This window comes from Octopus sinensis, linkage group LG1, assembly GCF_006345805.1.
Source record: "Octopus sinensis linkage group LG1, ASM634580v1, whole genome shotgun sequence".
NCBI classification, from domain to species: Eukaryota; Metazoa; Mollusca; class Cephalopoda; order Octopoda; family Octopodidae; genus Octopus; species Octopus sinensis.
In genome coordinates, this window is record NC_042997.1 from 100,443,909 (window position 1) to 100,467,256 (window position 23,348).

General features: G+C 34.3%; 1 protein-coding gene across 1 annotated transcript in view; it reads right to left on the bottom strand.

Moving 5' to 3' along the window:
* The window catches only part of LOC115214017 (calpain-7), a 52,027-nt gene extending 36,436 nt beyond the window's left edge, over positions 1-15,591 (bottom strand). The window contains exons 1-7 of the mRNA XM_029783036.2: positions 15,324-15,591; positions 12,848-12,968; positions 12,643-12,751; positions 9,469-9,515; positions 6,251-6,367; positions 4,446-4,513; positions 3,289-3,525 (exon numbers count right to left, since the gene is read on the bottom strand). Of these exons, the coding sequence (XP_029638896.1) occupies positions 3,289-3,525; positions 4,446-4,513; positions 6,251-6,367; positions 9,469-9,515; positions 12,643-12,751; positions 12,848-12,967 (698 nt within the window). The 5' untranslated portion in view covers position 12,968; positions 15,324-15,591. The remainder of the gene's footprint in view (positions 1-3,288; positions 3,526-4,445; positions 4,514-6,250; positions 6,368-9,468; positions 9,516-12,642; positions 12,752-12,847; positions 12,969-15,323) is intronic.
* Positions 15,592-23,348: the final 7,757 nt, after the last annotated feature.

Below are 23,348 nucleotides of genomic sequence, written 5' to 3' on the forward strand. Positions count from 1 at the left end.
TTTTGGTAGAAGGCTAGCAATTTTGAAGAGAGGAGGCAGTCAGTTACATCATCCACCAGTGCTCTACTCTCTTTTACTCTTTTACTTGTTTCAGTTATTTGACTGCGGCCATGCTGGAGCACCGCCTTTAGTCGAGCAAATCGACCCCGGGACTTATTGTAAGCCCAGTACTTATTTTATCAGTCTCTTTTGCCGAACCGCTAAGTGACGGGGACGTAAACACACCAGCACCGGTTGTCAAGCAATGCTAGGAGACAAACACAGACACACAATCACACACACACACACACACACACCACACACACACACACACATATATATATATATATATATATATATATATATATATATATATATATATATATATATATATATACATATATACGACAGGTTTCTTTCAGTTTCCGTCTACCAAATCCACTCACAAGGCATTGGTCGGCCCGGGGCTATAGCAGAAGACACTTGCCCAAGATGCCACGCAGTGGGACTGAACCCGCAACCATGTGGTTGGTTAGCAAGCTACTTACCACACAGCCACTCCTGCGCCTATATGGTACTTTATTTTATCAAACTTGAAAGGATGAAAGGAAAAGTCAACCTCAGTGGAATTTGAATTCACAATGTAAAGAGCCAAAAGAAATGCCACAAAGCATTTTGTCCAATGTGTTAACAATTCTGTCAGCTCACCACCTTATAACTTCTGAATATTCAATTCAAATTTTGGGACAAGACAAGCAAGTTCTGTGGAGGGAGTAAGTTGATTACATCGGCTCCAGTGCTCAACTGGTACTTATCTTATCAACCCTGAAAAGATAAAAGGCAAAGTCAACCTTAATGGAATTTGAACTCAGAACGTAAATACAGATGAAATGCCACTAAGCATTTTGCCCAGCATGATAAAAATTTTACCATCTCACTGCTTTAATAATTCTTAAATATTAAAAATATAACATAGAGAAAAAAACATGTGACAGCAAATCATTATTTAAATTGTACAAATTGTCTATAAGGACAAACATATATTAATGCCTAATGCCAGACCAGTGATTTTTCAAACTACGCTGAAAGTTGTTAGCCTAAGTAACATACGTTGGTGCAACTGTTACAAAATCTAAATACTGTAAATATTTTGAAGATAATCTGTTGATACTCTTAATGGATAACTGTTGTTGCAGCATTCATTGTTTTGGTCCTGATCATTCTCATTACATTTTTTAGCTTCTAAAATTTTAAACATCTTATTAATTTTTATTTTTAAGTTGCAATAGATTTATACAAACATTTTGTCTATCCTTAATGTTCTGAGTTAAAATTCTGCCAAGGTCAACTTTACCTTTCATCCTTTCTCACTCTGCATACATTGGGTGTATGTCTTTTTACAATAGCCTCAGGCCTTGTGAGTGAATGTGGAAGATGGAAACTGCCTGGAAGCTTGTTGTATATCTATATGTGTATCTTTGTGTTTATCTCCCACCACTGCTTAACAATCGGTGTTGGTTTGTTTACATCTCTATAACTTAACAGGTTTATCTTTTACTTTTTTCAGTCATTAGACTATGGCCATGCTGGAACACTGCTTCAAAGAATTTTAGTTAAACATCAACCCCAGTACTTAATTTTTTAAGCCTGGTACTTATTCTATCAGACTCTTTTGCTAAACTGCTAAGTTATGAGGCTATAAACACACCAGCAACAATTGTCAAGTGGTGGTGGAGAACACAGACTCAAAGACACACACACACAGATAAATATATATATCATCATCATCGTTTAGCATCCGTTTTCCATGCTAGCATGGGTTGGACGGTTCTACTGGGGTCTGTGAAGCCAGAAGGCTTCATCAGGCCCAGTCAAATCTGGCAGTGTTTCTACGGCTGGATGCCCTTCCTAACGCCAACCACTCCGTGAGTGTAGTGGGTGCTTTTTACGTGCCACCCGCACTGGTGCCAGACAGAGCTGGCAAACGGCCACGAACGGATGGTGCTTTTTATGTGCCACCGGCACGAGGGCCAGGCGAGGCTGGCAACGGACACGAAACGGGGCGGTGCTGGCAACGGTCGCGAAACGGAAAGTTCTCTTACATGCCACCGGCACTGGTAACACATCTGCAATTTCCATTGATCGATTTCCATTGATCGATTTCGATTCTGATCGTCACTTGCCTCAACGGGTCTTCACAAGCAGAGTTTTGACATGCCACCGGCACTGGTAGCACATCCGCAATTTCCATTGATCGATTTCGATTCTGATCCTCACTTGCCTCATCACGTCTTCACAAGTAGAGTTTTGTGTCCCAAGAAGGGAAGGTATGCATACGTAGGCTGGCTCCATCCCATGTAGAAGGCCATATATATATATATACATATATACGACAGGCTTCTTTCAGTTTCCCTCTACCAAGTCCACTCAAAAGGTCTGTCAGCCAGAGGCTATAGTAGAAGACACTAGCCCAAGATGCCATGCAATGGGATTGAACTTGGAACTATAACCAACAGAGACCAATAGAATAAGTACCAAACTAAAAAATAAGTATTGGGGTCAATTTGTTTGACTAAACCCATCCAAGGTAGTGTGCCAGTACCCAGTATGGCCACACTCCAATGAGTGAAACAAGTACAAGATAAAAAGATATTCTTAAGAAACTTGTTTAAGGTTCAAAGACATCTATACACTACTAAAACTCTGTGATTGTTTGCTTGCGTGCTTGTCTGTAATTTAATACAGCCAAACTGGCACATAATGGGAAAATACTCTGAAAGTAAGGTACCCCTGAAATGTGAATACAAACAGAACAAAACAAGTTTCACATAAATCAGACCATGGATTCCTGAGATATGCGGGTTTTTTTGGGATACCTTCATAAATAGCCAAACTGGCGCATAATGGGAAAATACTCCGAAAATAATATAACCCTGAAATGGGAACATATAATACTGTGAGAATTGTTTCCATTAATTTTATGTTTACATTATATAACAGTTCCTTTTGCATTTTTGTAGAAGTGTGCACATATGCCATAAACAAATGCTGTTACTGGAGTTCAAGTTTATTCCGGAAGTTCTATTTCTATTAGATGCTGTAAGTAATCAATAAAACTTTTAACATGAACTTGTAAACCAGACCTATGATGGCATGACCAAATGGAAATATTTAACTGAATCATCACAAAAGTAAACTTTCATTTCAATGCAATGTTGAAATCAGCTTCAATGTTTTATAACCTGAACTGTCAGTGACCCAACAGGTCATGGGTAGTATATGAGTAAAATTATATAAATATAACATCACCTCAATACATTGATTTCCTCTTTACTGTAAACACCAGGTCCAGATATATTGCGGCTTGAAGGTCCAGCAGTAGGGCTTTTCGCTTTGCGTTTCTCATTGTCATCTTTGAAAGCCCCAAAACCCAAAGGTGGAACAACTTTTCTTGTATGTATATCTTTCAAAACAGTCTTACCAGTACTATGCGTTGTTGGAATATGCTGTGGTGTTTCTTTCTTACAGCCTTTCAAAATCTCAGCCCTATACAAAATACCAACAAAGAAAATGATGACAAAATACTTGCATTTAAATGTTAAAAGACACCTATTAATTTATCAATTAAACAAATAATTACGCAGAAAATCATAAAAAAAAATTAAAATGCTCCCTCTAATACAATATTGTTTTTTCAGAAATTATCTTCCATCTTCTATAGTTATACATTATCAGCATCATCATTATCATTGTTTAATGTCTGCTTTCTATGCTGGCATGGGTTAGATGGTTTGACAGGAGCTGGTTAAGCAGAAGACTGCACCAAGTTTCAGTGTCTGTTTTGGCATGCCCTTCCTAACACCAACCATCCCAGAATGGACAGAGTGCTTTTTACATGGCACCAGCAGAAGTGAGGTCAGTTTTGGTATAGATTTGGATGCCCTTCCAAATGCCAACCACTTTACAGTGTGAACTGGATGCTTTTTACATGGCACCAGCACTGGTAGGGTCAACATTGCAAAGTGTTACAAAATAAACTGTCATGAACAAGAAAATAATTATATATTCTTAAAATTAATTCATATATCTAGTTGACTAAATGTTGTTAAGTAGGGATATTTCAGTGATGTTGAGATAGTTGATGGTTCTTGTATATGGTGTGAAATAGCTGTGATTTTTTTTATTAATATGGTGGTTGCCATTCTAGTTAATAAATATTCTTGGGAGTTTTCATCTAGTATCAAACAGTTATAAAGTATGTGTTATTCCAATGGTTATGAAATAAGATGCTGTCATTTTATTCTGGAAAGCAGTACTAATGCCACGAAAACATCATCCATTTTAAAAACTGAAAGCAACTCAGTAAGTTAAATAAGGTAAGTATGAGTAATCAGTAAGATACTTTGATAATGCATAAAGGGATAAGAGAAAAAAATTGTTAATTTCTAAGAAATATCTTGCTATACCTGTTCAAAGCCTGCTTGGCAAGATTTGTAACTCGGTCTTGTAAAGGAACATCACTAGTTTCTTGACGCTGCAACCAGAGAAAAATGTAAATATAAAACAATACTTGATTATCACAAATGTTTTAAACCACTTTCTATACATAATACCATGGATTACTTAGATTAGCAGAAAGATGTTCCTCTTGTCAGAATGAAAAAGTGAGCATAAAAACAATGATGATGATGATGGTGGTGGTGGTTGCAATGATGATAACTATGATGATGATGATCAATTCTTCCATTAAGATAACACAAATATCTACTTCATTCTTAGTTTTTTTTTTATGCTTTAGTATACATTAAACATTAAGTAGATGTAGAGAGTAAATATTATAACCCTAGGCATCAGATAAACAAACTGAAGGTATAGTTTGATGGTAGATTATTCAGATCTCATGACAACTGAATTTGCCAAACTCTTTGACAGACACAAACTCTTTGTTGCTGACACAGACCATTTCTAGTTACTTTGGATACCAAGTTTTCTCTTTTAGCTATCTCAATATCCATCCCTTTGAATCTCTTATAAAATTACAATATTCTTCTTTTATTTTCAGATAGCTAGTTCATAAATCCTTTTATCTTTTTTTAACCACTTCAAGATGATATTCTTCAAGAATACTACTTTCAGAAGTTTGAAGAGAATACTGACAGAAATAAGTCAACAATGAATTCAAAAAAGGAAGAAATGACTGAATATCAGAAATCACTATTTAAAGCAATTTAAGAGGCTAGTTATATACATATGTGTGTGCATGTGTGTGTATGTATATGTTTGTGTATGTAGGTGTGTGTTTTGGGGAAAATGTGTGCATGTAATTTTGTGTGTTTATTTACATTTGTGCTATTTGCACTTATCTGAAAATTGCTAAGATATAAGCAGTGGCATCATCATTTTCCCTGTCAAGAAATCATCTGCTGATTTTTCTTACTTAAAAAACAGATAAGTGCCAGGAAAGACATTCAGCTGTAAAACTATGCCTCAATAATGTATTCATTTATTGTAGAAAAAAGGACTTTAACCCTTTCATTACCAACCCGGCTGAAACCGGCTCTGGCTCTGTAGTACAAATGTTTTGGTTTCATAAGTTTTGAATTAAAATCTTCCACCAAACCTTAGTCACAATTTATGTTTCTAACACTAGCTGAATGATAACTAAGTTATTTTACTAAATTCTTTGTTATATTTAAAGTAATTGAAAGAAACACAGAGCATCTAAAAATAAATACAGTAATGAAAGGGTTAACCCCCTAGCATTTAATCTGGCCATATACAGTCAAATATTCAACCTGTTTTATGTTAAAACTGACCAGATACAAATCTCACTCCTACCCTACAATGCCATTCTAAAAATATATGAAACACACTGTTGAAATCTAGAAGCTACAAGAGAATACATGATTAATTCAAAACAATGAATAAATAAGCAGTACATTTGACAAAGAAATCTGAATGCCAAAGGGTTAAAAACAAACAAATAGACAAATGGATAGAATGGCCTAAATCCATCTCTTATAAAACTCAAAGCTATTAAGATGTTTTGGCAGTATTTAAAAGGCAAGGTTTTCAAATAAATTTAACAGGAAGTGTAAAAGACATGTAGCATAAAAAATAATGTAAGGAATAATTTAAATAATGCAAATCAAGTAATTAACATCGTAATAAAACAAATAGAGATATTAGACAGAGTGAAAGAATTAAATCTTTTATGACAACTGTGAATATATTTTACCAAATCCAAAAAAATAGATACAAATGGTCTTACAACTTTAATACACAATTCCACAGCTTGTGTGTACAATTCTACTGCTTCTTCTTTATTTTCCTTTTCATCTTCTTCAAAGGCTTGTTGTACGAGAAATGCCGCTCTCTCTACATCAAACTATAAGAAATAGAAGAAATTTAAGAAGTGTGAAAAAAGAAAGACGACTGTAGTAAAAATATAAATCTTGATTCATGGAAAATGTCATTTTTTTTTTACACCTTGATATTCTTATTTTCCTATATTGAATAAGTTATTTTCTAAGAGGGTTGTAGTGACATATGTCTCAGAATTAATCCTTGAAATTAAGAGTGTTTTCTGATATAGCTAGTAGCTACCTTCAACAATGACTATTTTGATGACAAGGAAATATAACTATGTTGCAATTTACTGTATCATATGCAATTACGCAATTCCTATAAAATGTTTTCAAAAATTTTGATACTCCTAAATAACATTATGAAGCATCCACTGATGAGTATAAAGATGAGGTAAAAGGGATTACTAAAAGACTTTTGTTTATTTTACCTTTATGATCTTAAAAATAATGGTGTAAAAAACTAATGTAAAAGTGACAGACTCAGTATTACTACCAAGAGGTAATATTCATCTCCAACACCAAGACAACCAGATCAAGTGAATTCAACCTTCCTTGGTCTCATTGATGATGGATGCTTGACCACTAAAGATAGCAGTGACTCATCTCCCTGCCAGTGATATATAGATAAACAGTGCTAAAACAGAGGCAAAGTGGTTGAGTTCCTTTTGGCAAGTGTTGGGCTTCCTGGAGGCAAAGTGGCAGAGTTCCTTTTGAGCATTGGGCCTCACAGAGGCAAAGTGGCTGAGTTCCTTTCAAGCATTAGGCCTCACAGAGGCAAAGTGGCTGAGTTCCTTGTGAGCATTGAGCCTCACAGAGGCAAAGTGGCCGAGTTCCTTGTGATCATTGAGCCTCACAGAGGCAAAGTAGCCGAGTTCGTTGTGAGCATTGAGCCTCACAGAGGCAAAGTGGCCGAGTTCCTTTTGAGCATTGGGCTTCACAGAAGCAAAGTGACCAAGATCCTTTCAAGCATTAGGCCTCACAGAGGTAAAGTGGCCAAGTTCCTTTCAAAGCAAAGTGCCAGAGTTCCTTTCAAGCATTGGGCCTCACAGAGGCAATGACCAAGACCTTTGGCGTTATGTCATGCTTGAGAAGAAGACCCATCAAGCTGAGCAAAATTGCAGTTGTGGCAGATACTGTTGGCACATAAAAGCACCCATTACACTCTTGGAGTGATTGGCGTTAGGAAGGGTATCCAGCTGTAGAAAACCATACCAAATTAGACTGGAGTCTGGTACAGCTTACCAACCCTAGTCAAACCATCCAACCTATGCCAGCATGGACAACAGATGTTAAATGATGACAATGATGACTTAAGCATGGCTGCTCTGTTAGAGCAAACTGTACAGCTGTAGATACTATGAGAGAAGCTCTCATATTGGCCTTTGGTACAAAATGCACATTTGTTTATATCACTAGCAGGGAGATAAATCCCTGCCATCTCCAGCACCAAGTGATTTCAACCTTCCTTGGTTTCACTGATGATGGACACTTGACCACTAAAAATAGCAGTGACTCATCTCCCTGCCAGTGATACATAGATAAACAGTGCCAAAACAGGTGCTGGTATTACAATTATCCAGTGAGCTTGTTGAAAAATATGAAAACAGATTATCCACGTTTAAGTGGGAATAAATATTATCTCTCAGTATTAATACTGCCTCTCTCGCTAATATATATTTTTTAAAAAGCTCACCAGTGACACCAGTGCCTGTTTTGTCACTGTTATTCTATATATCACTGATGAAACCAAGGAAGGTCGAAATCATGAGATCTGGTGGTCTCAATGCTGGACATGGCAAGGATTTATAAACAAGAGTGCATTTTACACCAAAGGCCAATATGAGAGTTTTTCTCATGATATCTACCACAATACAGTTTGTTCTAACAGAACATCCATGTTTAAGTGGGGATAAATATTACTTCTAATGTAAAAGTATTTCTTCAGTATGAGTGATGGTAGTGATAACCTGAGTGGAGGCGCAATGGCCCAGTGGTTAGGGCAGCGGACTCATGGTCAGAGGATCGCGGTTTCAATTCCCAGACTGGGCGTTGTGTATGTTTATTGAGCGAAAACACCTAAAAGCACCACGAGGCTCCGGCAGGGGGTGGTGGCGACCCCTGTTGTACTCTTTCGCCACAACTTTCTCTCACTCTCTCTTCCTGTTTCTTGAGTAATGCTGCGATGGACTGGCGTTCCATCCAGCTGGGGGAACACATACGCCACAGAAACCAGGAAACTAGGCCCATGAGCCTGGCTAGGCTTGAAAAGGGCGAAAGAAAGTGATAACCTGATCGTTTATTTGTAGGGACAAAGAAATTCTGATTCATCCTTGCATAAGAAGAAAGAAAGTTAATGAAATCTCTTATATTTTGTCTTTATATTTTATCTATTTTATTGTTTTATGTTTTCCCCATACTGGCTTATGTAAGGTAATATTTATATAACAATGGAGCACTTGCTTTTACAGTTGTTTGACCTTTCTGTTACTAATCATTCAACCATGATGAACAAGTGAGAGTCAGTTGTCGACTAACCAAACTGAGATATGGAGAATCCACTTGATATTCCATGCGTTGTAGTTCCTTATTGTTCTAAGCCACAATAGCAGAAGCATGAAGATTTGAACTCATTAACATTTTGTTAGTCGTCCAACGGCTTAACAGCTGTGGTTATCATGATCCATCCACGTGTGCATGTGTGAGTGTGTGTGTCATATGAATAGCAAAAAATAATTCAGCAGTATAATTTTATATTTGAAAGAAAAACTTTACTTTTAAAATGAAATTAATCAAAAATCAAATTAACCTTTTTATTAATTATAATTTATTTATGGTAATTATAATTTCAAGATCATAATTTTATAATATTTATAAAAATTTTACATATATTCATTGATCATAAATATTCATAGTTAAATAAAATTTATAATGTATTAATTATTTCATTAAATTTCATTTGAATAAGGGTTAAATTATTTTCTTTTAATTAATGAAGGCAAAAGATTTTTTAAATTTCATTAAAATAAGAACACAAATTTCAAAAAACATCATATGAATGAATAATCTAGTGATTTATTTATGATTTGAGAAACAATCAAGAAAACAAATTTCATATACTGACTTGTTCTGGTGTTTTTCTGTCTGTCTTTGTGGATTTTACATTCGTACCTACAAAAAGAAAGTCAATAACAATTTTCTAAAAAAAAAAATTATTAAAAGCAACTGCATTGCTAAAAACAAAAACAATACAAAAAATAACAAAAGGAACATTATCAACCTTATCTGTCACTACTGCCACCACCACCACTATTTTCATATACCGGTCATGCTTGCATAGAGAGAATAGATTTACAAAGTAGGATTTCTACATATCTCTCAATGTAGGATCATCTTGTTGGTGAAACTCAATGGCCTGAACCTAAGTTAACTTCTTTCTCCCAAGTCACTCTTGGTCACAACTGCTTCCATAGCAACTTTCTTGCAGATAGCCTTTTATTGAACTCTAATTTGTGTTATGTCACCATTATTTTGTGGAAGTATATGGTCTAGGGAGTTGCATTCATGATTACAACATCATGGTTTTGATTCCTGAACACACAAACTCACACCTACATACACGTGCACACACATATGTATTTATTTATATATACATAACTAGCCTCTTAAATCTCTTTAAATAGTGATGCCTGATATTCAAACATTCATGATGGCAATATCGTGGTTTTGATTCCTAGACAGGGCATTGCGACCCTGTGCAAAACACTTCATTTCACCTTGCTCCAGTCCGCTCAGCTGTAAAGGAGTAAATCTTTAACAGACTGGTGTCCTGTTCAAGGTGAGTGTATGATCTTATTTATATGCAATGGAAACTGGGTAACCAACCCTATGAATTCCAGGACTTAAGACAGTTAATGTCCAAGGGATTGACATATACATTTATGCCATTATAATATATCTGCTTCTTTTTTTTCTACCATGGTGGCATAGATTGGACAGGTTTGGTAGAGCATCTTGCTACTTGTTACAGTCCTTTGTCATCTTATACACACAAAAACAGAAAAATCTGACCACTTTTTGTTATGCATACTATAAATTTCAGCATGATTTTTACAACAGGATGCCAACCATTTATAGCAGGGATTCAGGATATTTTATCATGTCTCTAGTACTAAAGAAGTTGTCTGTGGTAGGACTAAAGAATTCCCCCTCTACTCTGTACAGATTTTATTCAGTATTACAGATCGTTTATATGAGTTTGGTTCAATGTGCTTTCAGAGTGGACATCCTCTCCATTATTTGTCAAATCATTCCAGACTTGGCAGAATTACAGAACTCTCTTGGCCTCTCTCATATCTGCATTGCATTTTACAACACAGATACATAGGAGTAAAATAAAAGCAAAATGATATATACTACAAAAACCTAGGAATGATTGACCTGAAAATACAACTAGATGAGAAATGCATGCATTTAAGGCTAGATAGAAATGTGTTAGTCTGAATAGTTATTGGATAGTTTACAACACTAACATAACCGGAATCAGAGCCTACTAGCTTGATGGGGATAAGTTGTGTGCTGAAGCAGGGCCCCATGAGTATAAGGACACAAACATGACACTTTTAGGACCTCACTTTTGCTGTAATGAACAGATTTCATCAAACAGCAGAATGCCAATCATTTTGGTTCTTTGTCATCTCTACCATGAGACTCAATATTTTGTTACCAGCTGTCACTATTTCATCCTGTGTTTCCCTCTTCTCTTTTGCATACTACATCTGATGCCCCTTATACCCAACTTTTCTCTCAACACATTTACACTTTGTCATACATGCGCACAGCTATCATAGAATACTAATTTCATTCATTTCTAATCTCTGCTTGTCCTCTGTATTCAGCACTCATGTCTCACTACCATATAACACTGCTGTTCATATGCAAACATTGTACAATCTACCTTCGCAGAGAGAGACTTTTTCTGACCAACAGAGGTAATAAATCATTGAACTGTAAATTATCAAATGACTAGTAGCATAAAGTCATTATAATGTTTCAATATCTTAGCAAGACACACAGTAGCAATGTTGCTGTTGTTGGTTAGCACTAAGTCACTCTTAATCAAGATCTATGATTAACCCTTTCGTTACCGTATTTATTTTGAGATGCTCTGTGTTTCTTTCAACTATTTTAAATATAACAATGAACTTAGAAAAATAACTTAGTTACCATTAAGCTTGTGTTAGGAACATAAATTGTGACAAAGGTTTGGTGGAAGATTTTAATTCAAAACTTATGAAAACAAGACATTTGTACTACAGAGCCAGAGCTGGTTTCAGCTAGGTTGATAACGAAAGGGTTAAAGGCAGTCCAGGCCATCCCAACTTTTTGAATATCTGGGAGTACATTAGTTTAATGTGCCCATACCACTTTTAAGATGGTATGGTTTGATTTGAAGGTCATTTGGCAGCTATTCCTGGCAGGTTAAGAGGCCCCATAGATATTTACTCCTTATCTTCCACTGCCAATGTATACCAGAGAGATGATTACATTAGAATGAGTAATTAATAAGAATGGATGATACTTTCTAATGAAAATATATGTAAAGATAAATTTAGATAACTTTGTCTCACTAAAACTAATCAATAAATATGTTTAATCCTTTAGCATTTAAACTGGCCATATCCGGTCAGAATATTCTACATGTTTTATGTTCAAACTGTCCAAATCTGGCCCCTTTCATCTACCCCAATGTGTCATTTTAAAAAATATACAAGCCTATCATTGGAATCTTAGAGCTACAAGATAATGTATGATTAATTCAAAACAATCTGAATAAGCATTATATTTGACAGAGTAATCTGAACGCTAAAGGGTTAATTTAATTTGATATTGGTTTTTAGTATTGTTTTGTATATGTTAAATTTCCACATTCTGCAGCAAACAGCATATATTGAATAAAATCTTATAAAACTCGTACAATTCATGACATTATTCTTTAGAAGTTTACTTTATAAATTTTGTAATCTGATAATTTTGTGCATACACATTTGTTATTAAATATTCCGAAAGGTATACATTTTTAAATGATTTAAAGAGAAATATGAAAAATAAATATTCCCAAAATCAATTATAAAAGCAGTAATAACAGTAATATTTTCAAATGAATATTTGAAAATATTTAACTGATGCTACAAATAGAAAGGAAAGAATTCCTGTTCAAAGAAAGTGATTCAAATTGTAAAAACTAAAAGTATTTGCAGCAGATGAGTGGAATTTACATAAGAGAGATTAAACTCACATTTTTCTTTCAAGAAATGTACTCTTTCAGCATAATCTTTTATACGGCTGTCAATGTTTGGAATTCTCGAACCTTCTTCTTTGGCCATAAATAATGCTTGTATAGCTTCCTGGTATTCAAATAAGAGAACCATACAATGAAACATTTCTGAACAGAATTTAGAAAAATAAAAAATAATCAACTCTCAAAATAACTAGAGACTTACATTGTAGTAAAATATTGCAATATCATGTTGTGCAGTTTCATCAAATTGGACAGCCGATTGAGCAAAAGTAGTTCCATCTCGTTCCAATGCCACACAAAATGCAGAAATTTGTTCATCCATTCTGAAGAAAAATCATCTTTAAATCAGGATTGTCATATGCAAGAAAATAAACAATTCATAATGATTTTTATATTAAAACAAAGAAAAAAAATGAAACATTGAGACAATGAATATAACGTTAAGTTTGGCATTAAATTACCAAATAACTCACTTGGTGGAAAACTGTCTAATTCCTTATTCATAATGAAAAAAAAAATAACTGCTTTTTGTGCTTTTAAAGATGCTTAATTGAAAAGTTTATTCTAAGCTTATAATCTTTGGAAATAATGATATTGGAAGTCTTAAGATTGGTGGAAGCATGAATGTGAATACCAGACAATAAGAAAATGAATTGAAATTTATCTAGTATTACTGTATTTCCAGCATACAAGTTTAACATAGTATACAGTGTAAACATGTAGTGTAAGTATCCAAACATTGTCCCTATCTTTACAAATCCTGCTGCAGTTCACTTGGAATTTTTCATCCTCCAAAGTTATCTTGATGTATAAGTCAATTTAATTATTTCAGTTGTAAATTTTGCTCTGAAAAATTTTACTTGTATGCCAGAAAATACAGTATCACTTTCATTACCTTTTCAAAAAGCAGTTTACTGAAATTTACTTGCTGACTGATGACTATATATTCTAAATATTTTATACTATGAGTTCTCTATAAATTTTATAAAATCCTCAATAAGAGAGATCATGTGTTCCCTTATGAATTAAATCTACAATCAGTAATCATCCATACATATAAACAGACACTAAACTGACAAAATTGTTAAAGTGACAAACAAAATACCACACAGTATTTATTCTGACCCTCTGTGCTCTCATTTCAAATCCTATCAAAGTCAACTTTGTTTTACCATCATTTCAGGGTCAATTAAAAACTACCAATCCACCAACTCTGGATTGGTACAAGTGTAAGAATGCTGTTTGTAATGAATGCCTTGAGGTATTTTTTTCCAGTTCTTTGCATTGTGAATTCAAATTTCATGATAGCTTGTTTAAGTTGTAGACCCAATCTGTTACATGGTTTAACACTGCCACCTGTTGCGAGTATTCAGATCAAGTCTCTGGTTTGAAGATCTTCTTCCTATCAGTCTTGGAGACCCTGTAAATTTTCATAGGAATTACCCTTCCTTTATAACAGGAAATAATAAAATAAAATCACATATACGGAAATGTAGTTGATTACTCAGTTTAAACCTGAGATCCTTAATTCGTATCTAATCTATTTTTTCAGAGTTCTCTTAAGTTTCTTATTCTTGACTTATGATAATAGATTTTATTCTTCACTAAAGGTTTGCTGTATCCTTGATATAATCTTTATTCACAAATTTGTTCATTTTTTTTAGGTATGCTGTTAATTTTTATAAATTGGGTTACAATTGACCAATTCAACTGCAACATATTACTGGTACTTATTTTATTGGCTCTGAGGAAGTGAGAAAGTTAATTTTCACAGGATTTGATCCCAAAGCCTAGAAGACGAAACTCAAGAATTTATTTCTATTTTCATTTTATTTTTTCTAAGATAATATGGAACTTTTCTAAATATTTATTGGTTATTTCAGCTTATAAATTTTCCATAGTATCAACAAAGTTTTCATTTTCTTCTTCTACAGCATAGAAATCAATTATATCAGTACGTTCCTTTTTATATTTTTTTTAAATTAGGGTTTTTTTAAGGAATACTTTTGTTTTTAGCTTAGATTTTTTAAAAGAAATATCTATTGTCATAGTTATCTAAGTTCTGGCCGAGAAATCTGCGATATGAAAAAGTTACTTTTAAAGTTTTTCTTCGCTTAGTTGCTAATGACCTTGTGAAAGGCATGAACACCATCTAATCTCTTTTCTTTTCTCCAATAAAATGCAAATTTTCTATATTACATAAATATATGGCAGTAAACGTCTCTTTTAATACATGGTACCAACGTTCGAATGTTGTTTTTTTTTGCTCTTTTGTTTTTATATATAGCCTTCAATTTATATTTTAAAACATCTTAGAGGAAACTTAGTTCCTCGTCAGCATGATCGATTTTTTTTTTTTGTCTTTACTTCAATCCTTATTCTGAAAAACTTCCAGAATTACTCGAAATCGTAATTATTGTTATTCGTGATTTAAATGGATAATTAATAAAACAAAAAAAGAAACTTTGTAGAAAACTATCAAAAATAATAATCAGGAAATGTTACTCCTATCAATTATATTCGCTAATGTAACTAAGTTTAACTTTCGGTCTCTCTCACTCTCTCTCTCTCGAATTAATTTACAAGCATGTGACAATTGTCATTATTATTTATATAATAAGCGTAATTAAACTGTTTCCAGCACAATAAAGCTAATGAAAGAAGACATATGGTATTACCTAGAGTCAATCAACAGATCTTTCTCGGAATCGTAAACAATCACGTATTTAAAGGCAGTAATTGCATTTCAGGCAACTTCGATTATGTTTATGTTGTCATTCTTTAAGTGAATTCTAAGAAATAATAATCTTTGTAGAGTCATGGTATACAAAGAAAATTATTTGCAACAGGGATACTATTGACAACGTGAAAAATAAATTAAAAAAACTAAAATAATTAAAAACTATAATAACGATAAATTGAAACTGCTATATAGCAAGTCCTGAATCCATAACAAATAGTTAACTACCTTCTCTTTAAGAGAGTTCATATGGTGAAGAAACATAACCTATCTGTCGACATCGATATTACTTTTCATTTAAACAAAAATATTGGAAGATTCGTTATGTGAGATCGATAAATTCTTCCACTATAATTTTATTGACATCTAGAATGCATTATATGACACCAAATTAGCACTTGTTCATCTTTTCCTCTCCTAACAGCATTAGGTTTAGGGAATTAAAGCTACCTTTCGAGAATGGTGTATAGGGAGCTAGGCTAATACCCATTCAAGATATTAGTCTTTAAGGATCTAGGCAAGCACCCATAGGAGGTGGTAATAGGCAAGAGCTGCTGTGCATGAATTGCTTACTAGATGCCATCATAGCAAAATATATAAAGCACTCTCGAACTTGCCGGATAGTGGGTGAGAACGAACGTGTGCCTATTATAACGATTTGAGTACTTGATTGGAACTTTATTTTATCGATCTGTAAAGGATTAAAGTTTGTTTCGAAAAGATGAGAACTCAGTATAAAAGGCTGTAAGGAAAATAGGCGTTTTGGAGCAGCTCTCTAACGATTCGACCAGTTCATTCTAATATAAACACGAGGAAGATTAAAGGTGTGGATAATTTCAGTAGTCATTATTCGCCGTTCCTGTTGATTTTTTTCAAATAATCTACCTACAAACAATTGTGGAAGGAAAGATTGGTAAATATTCCTTCAATGCCACATGTGAAGATAGAACCAGCGAAAATTTTACCCTCATTGAAAGAGTAAAGATATCTTAATCGACTTGAATTTAGCCCAACCAGAGACACCAAAGGAAAGTCCTTTTCTGATGCGGCACAATACAAACTGTCACCAGCTGGTTTACCTATTATTGGATCCTCCTTATCTGGATGATGTTCAAAATTGTCTTTCAAATAAGTGTGAAGTGGAGCGTTGATATGAGCATGAAATAATTTAAGTAAAACAAATTAAGATTAGAATAGGAAAAATTTACCAATCAAGGCTGAGGGCACAAAAGAATGTGAAAGTGATATTCAAGTACCAAACTTTAATCAGCAACAAAGAACTGTTACTTGAGAAAATTTTAAATAATTTCTAGTTGATAATTATTGTCTGAATAAACCATTCTATGATAATGTAATATGAAGTATAAAAACAAGCGTGATAATTAATATAGGAATCCTTTGTGTTATACGAGCAATATGTTCTTGGAAAACTTCCCATATTGCAAAAATAATTTCTCATTGATTTTGATATTATAAAATGATAATACATTACAAAAGATTTGTTGCAAAATAAAAGCAACATGACCACTTTTATTCATGAAAATAACAACTTCTAAAATATTCAGTACAATATTTATGTATACATGAAAACATTTGAAGAGAAATATGTTTGGGAATAAATAAGAATAGGATATGTTCTTACCAAAGAAGTTGACTGCTGTGAAGGATGATGGGTGGTGTAGAATATCCAAAATTGTTTGGTGTTTATGATGCATCATCCTTTTGTATAGCTTAGTAGAGGAACTGGGTTTATTGCGAACACCCCTTGTATTTTTTATACTACATTCATGATTGGGGTTGTTATCAGCAAAACTTTGCAGATTTTGCTCCATAATTGCAAACCTTAAGCAGTGTTCTTTGTTTAAGTAGGGATTGGTAGAATTTCCATTTTCTCATTTGTGTTCTCAGCTTACTCTTCTAACTGTATTGGCTCCCTGTTGGACAATTTTCTCTATGGAACATTAGCTACTCAATCCCATCAGCCTACATGATGTCTTCAAATCTCACATCATCTGCAAGTGTCATGGTATCTTTCTAAATTTGATATAGACTTCCTCCTTGTGGAAAAACTCAAAATCATGGATACAATCTGTCTATATATTTTTCCAGGCACCCTTCAAAGCTAGAGGTTTCACTTCATCCCATGACTCAGCTATTGTTATCCATATCTTCCATTATGCTGAACTTCTAGAAGGCGTAGGAGTGGCTGTGTGATGTGAGAACAATGGTGTTGAGGATGTATTTTAGGTCTCTCAACACCATCACTGTGTTCTCGCAGACAGAAATAGAAAAGGAGTTGGCAGAATACCTGCCAACTATTAAATTTATTGCAAGAGATATCAAATACACAACGGTGTGGTTGCTGTTTGATACCCCTGCAGAGGCTCAAGAATTTGAGAGCCAACCATTGGAGGGGGAGAAAATTCTGTTTCTCCCCACATATGAAGGCAGAAGATTGACAAGAGCTTGGGTGTGTGAGCTACCACCTGGAATAGAGCCTGAATGGTTAGAAGACATTATCTGTTAGGGTCTGGGTGGCAGCCAGGCCAGGCTCTTGAATGTCAGAATTCTGACTGTGGCTGATTGGGTGGGGTCGAAAGCAATTTTGACCCTATGGATCCAATCAGCTGATGATCTGGTTTTGCCAGATTTTTTAACAATGGCCAGTTCCAGGTACCCAGGGATCCTTGAACGACGCCCCCCCCCAAAGTGTCACTGTGTCTGGAATTGGGCCACATAAAGAAAAACTGCTGCTGGGACCAAGCAAAGGTCCTGGAACAGTTAATAGAAGAGCCCCTTGCTCCCCCATTGGAGGGGGAGGGAGAGAGAGAGGAAGTTGAGGGGGAGACAGCCCCATCGAAAAAGAAAGGGAGGAAAAGAAAGAAGGTGGGCAACAATGGTTGCCCATCAATGGATCCTAAGGTGGAAAACTTATTGAATAACCGTTTCGAACTGGGAGTATCTTGTATACATTGTGCTACCCGTACATTTAAGTATTTTAAATAATAACATTCTGACCATTGCTAAATTTTCAAATGCTAATATTTTATAACCAAATAAAAATTAATATACCATACTAGCTTTTATTCAACCTGCATAGATTACTAAGAAATTTCATTATGTATATAAATCTGAATATATGAAATTAGAATTTTTTTTTTTCTTTTTGATACTCTCCTATATTGGAAAGAAAAAAATTCTATATATCTAGGGAAATTACTTGGTTCATCTTGATTACCTCCCCTCCATTACTTTTTAATATATATTATTGACTCCTGATATCTTCTTTATATATAAAAGTGAAGTTGTGTGTCTGTCTCCTACGATTTAGATTCCTAACTACTCCCACATTTTGCGGTGCAGTGTTACTAAAAGCGGGTATCTTATAGTCGTGATTCATATCGAGTCTACGATTTAAAAAAAAATTTACCATAATTTTTTCCCATTTTAATGCATTTTTTTGCTATTATATAAGGGAAGTAACTCTCTAAAAATGTATTATTAAATCTCAGAACATAAAAAGCTACAGTAACACCCCCTTTGTGGTTAGCCATATTGAGATGGCTATTATACTTTACATCTCTAAAAATGCTTATATAGTTATTTCCCTTACAAACCCGAGCAACGCCGGGTGATACTGCTAGTCTTTATATATAAAAGTCAAGTTGTGTGTCTGTCTCCAACGATTTAGATTCCTAACTACTCCCACATTTTGCGGTGCAGTGTAAGCAAAAGCGGGTATCTTATAGTCGTGATTCATATCGATCCCTTCTGGGTATTTGCGCGCATCTACGATGAGTCTACGATTTAAAAAAAAATTTACCATCATTTTTTTCCATTTGAATGCATTTTTTCGCTATTATATAAGGGAAGTAACTCTCTAAAAATGTCTACGATGAGTCAACGATTTAAAAAAAAATTTACCATCATTTTTTTCCATTTGAATGCATTTTTTCGCCTTTATATAAGGGAAGTAACTCTCTAAAAATGTCTACGATGAGTCAACGATTTAAAAAAAAATTTACCATCATTTTTTTCCATTTGAATGCATTTTTTCGCTATTATATAAGGGAAGTAACTCTCTAAAAATGTCTACGATGAGTCAACGATTTAAAAAAAAATTTACCATCGTTTTTTTTCCATTTTTAATGCATTTTTTTGCTATTTTTTGGCTATAACTCTCTAAAAATGCTTATATAGTTATTTCCCTTACAAACCCCGGGCGATACTGCTAGTATTTACTAAATTGATAAAACTTTTCTCCACGGGTAGTAAATATTATGTCTAACATATTCTTTTAATTCGACTCATTAATAAAACAAATCACCATTTACTAGCTAATTATGATTCTATATTAATGGAAATGGGGATATATAAATATGGAATAATCACAAATAATTCTATATATCTAGAGAAATTACTTGGTTCATCTTGATTACCCCCCCTTCCATTACTTTTTAATATATCTTATTAACTCCTGATATATGTACTAAATTAATGTTTTTTCCACAGTTAGTAAATATTATGTCTAACATTTTCTTTTAATTCAACTCATTAAAATAATCATCAGTTACTAGCTAATTATGATTATATATTAATGGAAATGGATATATATATATTTATATAAATATGAAATGATTTCTATATTTTCTATCCCTATATAAGATATTAATGTTTATTGAAATCATTTAGAAAATTGTCTAAAGAATATTTACTTAAATTTCTTAATATAGAATCTGGATGTCAAATGGTAAGAGACATTAAAACCTCTAGAGCACTAGTAATCTATGTTCCCCTAGCCCTCTAACTTCAACATACTAGCTTTTTGCTATTGTGCATTCAAATGTATCTGGCCTGGGTTCCTCAGAATGGAAATAGGTTTATGGTTTTGACATTTGTTCTACCCCTTCCTATATCTATAAATAGAAAAATTCTTTGTCTCCATCCAACCAAAAATAAAATCACCCTCCCCACTGACAGATCTAAATAACAAAGTGAAAAAATCTACAGTCAGAGAGTAAATTTACTACTATCATGTTCTTAAGAATGAAATCAACCTCTCTCTCTATATATCTACCCTCTTTATAATGTTGGCAAACGAAATAGAGATAAGAATGTGCATTGTCCATTTGATTGGGAAATTTCTCTAAGTGGCTGAAGATTGCTCGACATTTTAAAACTGATGTAATACTTAGTGTTTAATAAAATGAAGTAGCATAAAACAATTGTACCACTCTAACTTGGATATACTTATTGCTTATTTGGACACACACACACACACACATACACACACACACACATACACACACACACACATACACACACACACACACATACACACACACACACACACACACACACATACACACACACACACACATATATATATCAACATCATCATTTAATGTTTGTCGTCCATGTTGGCATAGGTTAGATGGTTTGGCCAGTACTGGTAAGCTAAAAGGCTGCACCAGTCTCCAGTCTGTTTTGGCATGATTTCTATGGCTGGATGCCCTTCCTAATGCCAATGACTCTGAAAGTGTAATGGGTGCTTTTATGTGTCAGTTGCATGGCACTAGTATCTGTTGTAACTACGATTCCACTTGGCTTGATGGATCTTCTTTTCAAGCATGGCATATTGCCAAAGGTCTCAGTCATTTGTCATTGCCTCTGTGAGGCCGAACACTCAAAACATTCTTTTTATGTGTTACTGCCATGGGTGCTTGTTACGTGACACTAGCATTGGCCACACTGCCGCCATGGCCCAACACTCCAAAGGTGCTTTTTATGTGCCACTGGCACAGGTGCTACCCACCAGCATTGGCCATTATGCCTCCATGAGGCCCAACACTTGAAAGTTGTCTTTTTATGTGCCATCGGCATGGGTGTTAGTTACATGACACCAGGATCATATATATATATGTATGTATGTATGTATGTATTTATATATATATATGTATAACACCTTCAAGCAGGGCCTCTCCATTCCCAGATCCTCATTTAGGATCCCAAACAGACAATATTCCATGCCCTTGGCCAGCCAGCCTGGAAGATGAAGGGATTCCACATGTAGTCTCATAATAGATCCTAGAAAAACTGGGCCTCTACATCAACGGGAGCAAATGTTGCAAGCCGTGCGTAACTGAATGGGTGAGTATATTAAAGAAATTCCTCAACCCAGGGAACATCTTAAATTCCAGGATGGAAGTCTTTGGACCCTGCTTACACTTCAGGAGATTCCTACTGAAGTCCTGGGATTAACAAGCTGTCGAGGGCTTATATGCCCTGTTATTAGACTATTTTCTTTAGTCATTGCACGGTGATAGCCATAATCTACAAGCTTACATAAAAATACCATTATTATTATTTATAGGATTATAAAATACGGCACCATATAACAAAACCATTTGCAGTGAAAGCATATATATATATATATCATCATCATCATCATCATCATTTAGCGTCCGTTTTCCATGCTAGCATGGGTTGGACGGTTCTACTGGGGTCTGTGAAGCCAGAAGGCTTCACCAGTCAAATCTGGCAGTGTTTCTACGGCTGGATGCCCTTCCTAACGCCAACCACTCCGTGAGTGTAGTGGGTGCTTTTTACGTGCCACCCGCACTGGTGCCAGACAGAGCTGGCAAACGGCCACGAACGGATGGTGCTTTTTATGTGCCACCGGCACGAGGGCCAGGCGAGGCTGGCAACGGACACGAAACGGGGCGGTGCTGGCAACGGTCGCGAAACGGAAAGTTCTCTTACATGCCACCGGCACTGGTAACACATCTGCAATTTCCATTGATCGATTTCGATTCTGATCCTCACTTGCCTCAATGGGTCTTCACAAGCAGAGTTTCGACATGCCACCGGCACTGGTAGCACATCCGCAATTTCCATTGATCGATTTCGATTCTGATCCTCACTTGCCTCAACACGTCTTCACAAATATATATACAAAATAAGAAAATGGAGAAATACATCCAAATCAAATATCAATTACCATATAATACCCAATCACATACATTATTAAACCACCACATAAGAAACTTTAAGGTCAAACATAATAATGTAGAACAAAACAGTGTACATAAAGGAGTAATGTTATACAATAAGTACAATATGTATAAGAGAATATAAATATAAGTAAATATAAATATAAATATAGACTACATCTTACAGCTGTTTCGGCCATGCAGATAAGTATGACCCATTTTACTTATATTAGCCATTTATGGTAGGTCAATATGTAGTTATAAATGAGACATTTACAAAAATATCCTAAGGCCTCTTCGGAGATTATGTGATACAAATCAGATTACATACACACTTATATAGGTGTGGGTACATACCCATAATAAAACATATACATATACATATGAGTGCATATACTCATACTCCTATACATATACATAATAATATAAATAATATAAATCAATAAACATACATATGTTCCACATTCAATGTTACAGTTTTTCAACTTAATATTGTGATAATTACAATGTGACTATATTGCTAATAATGGAATCTATATATTGTTTTTCTAGTATTAGCGTTATTAATAATAATATGAATGATGATATTGGTAGCATTAGTGGTAATGACAATGATAATGATGCTAACATTAATGACATTTTGGAAGCATTTACAACCCCTATCTCAATTTGTATATGTATATATATATATATATATATATATATATAAGAAGGATGACCTGTAAGTGGACATCCATTATGCTAGAAGTAGATCCGCTATAGTCTTACCACTAAGAATGGAATGTTCTCAAGAAAATTTAGCAAACGTTTATTTTAAATATTTTAAATTTTAAATTCAAATTCAAATTTTTATACATATATATATATAAATTTAAATTTGGATTTAAAATTTAAAATTTAAGATATTTAAAATAAGCGTGTATTCACATATGCACATATGTATACGCAGGTATGTATGACGTTTTATTTTA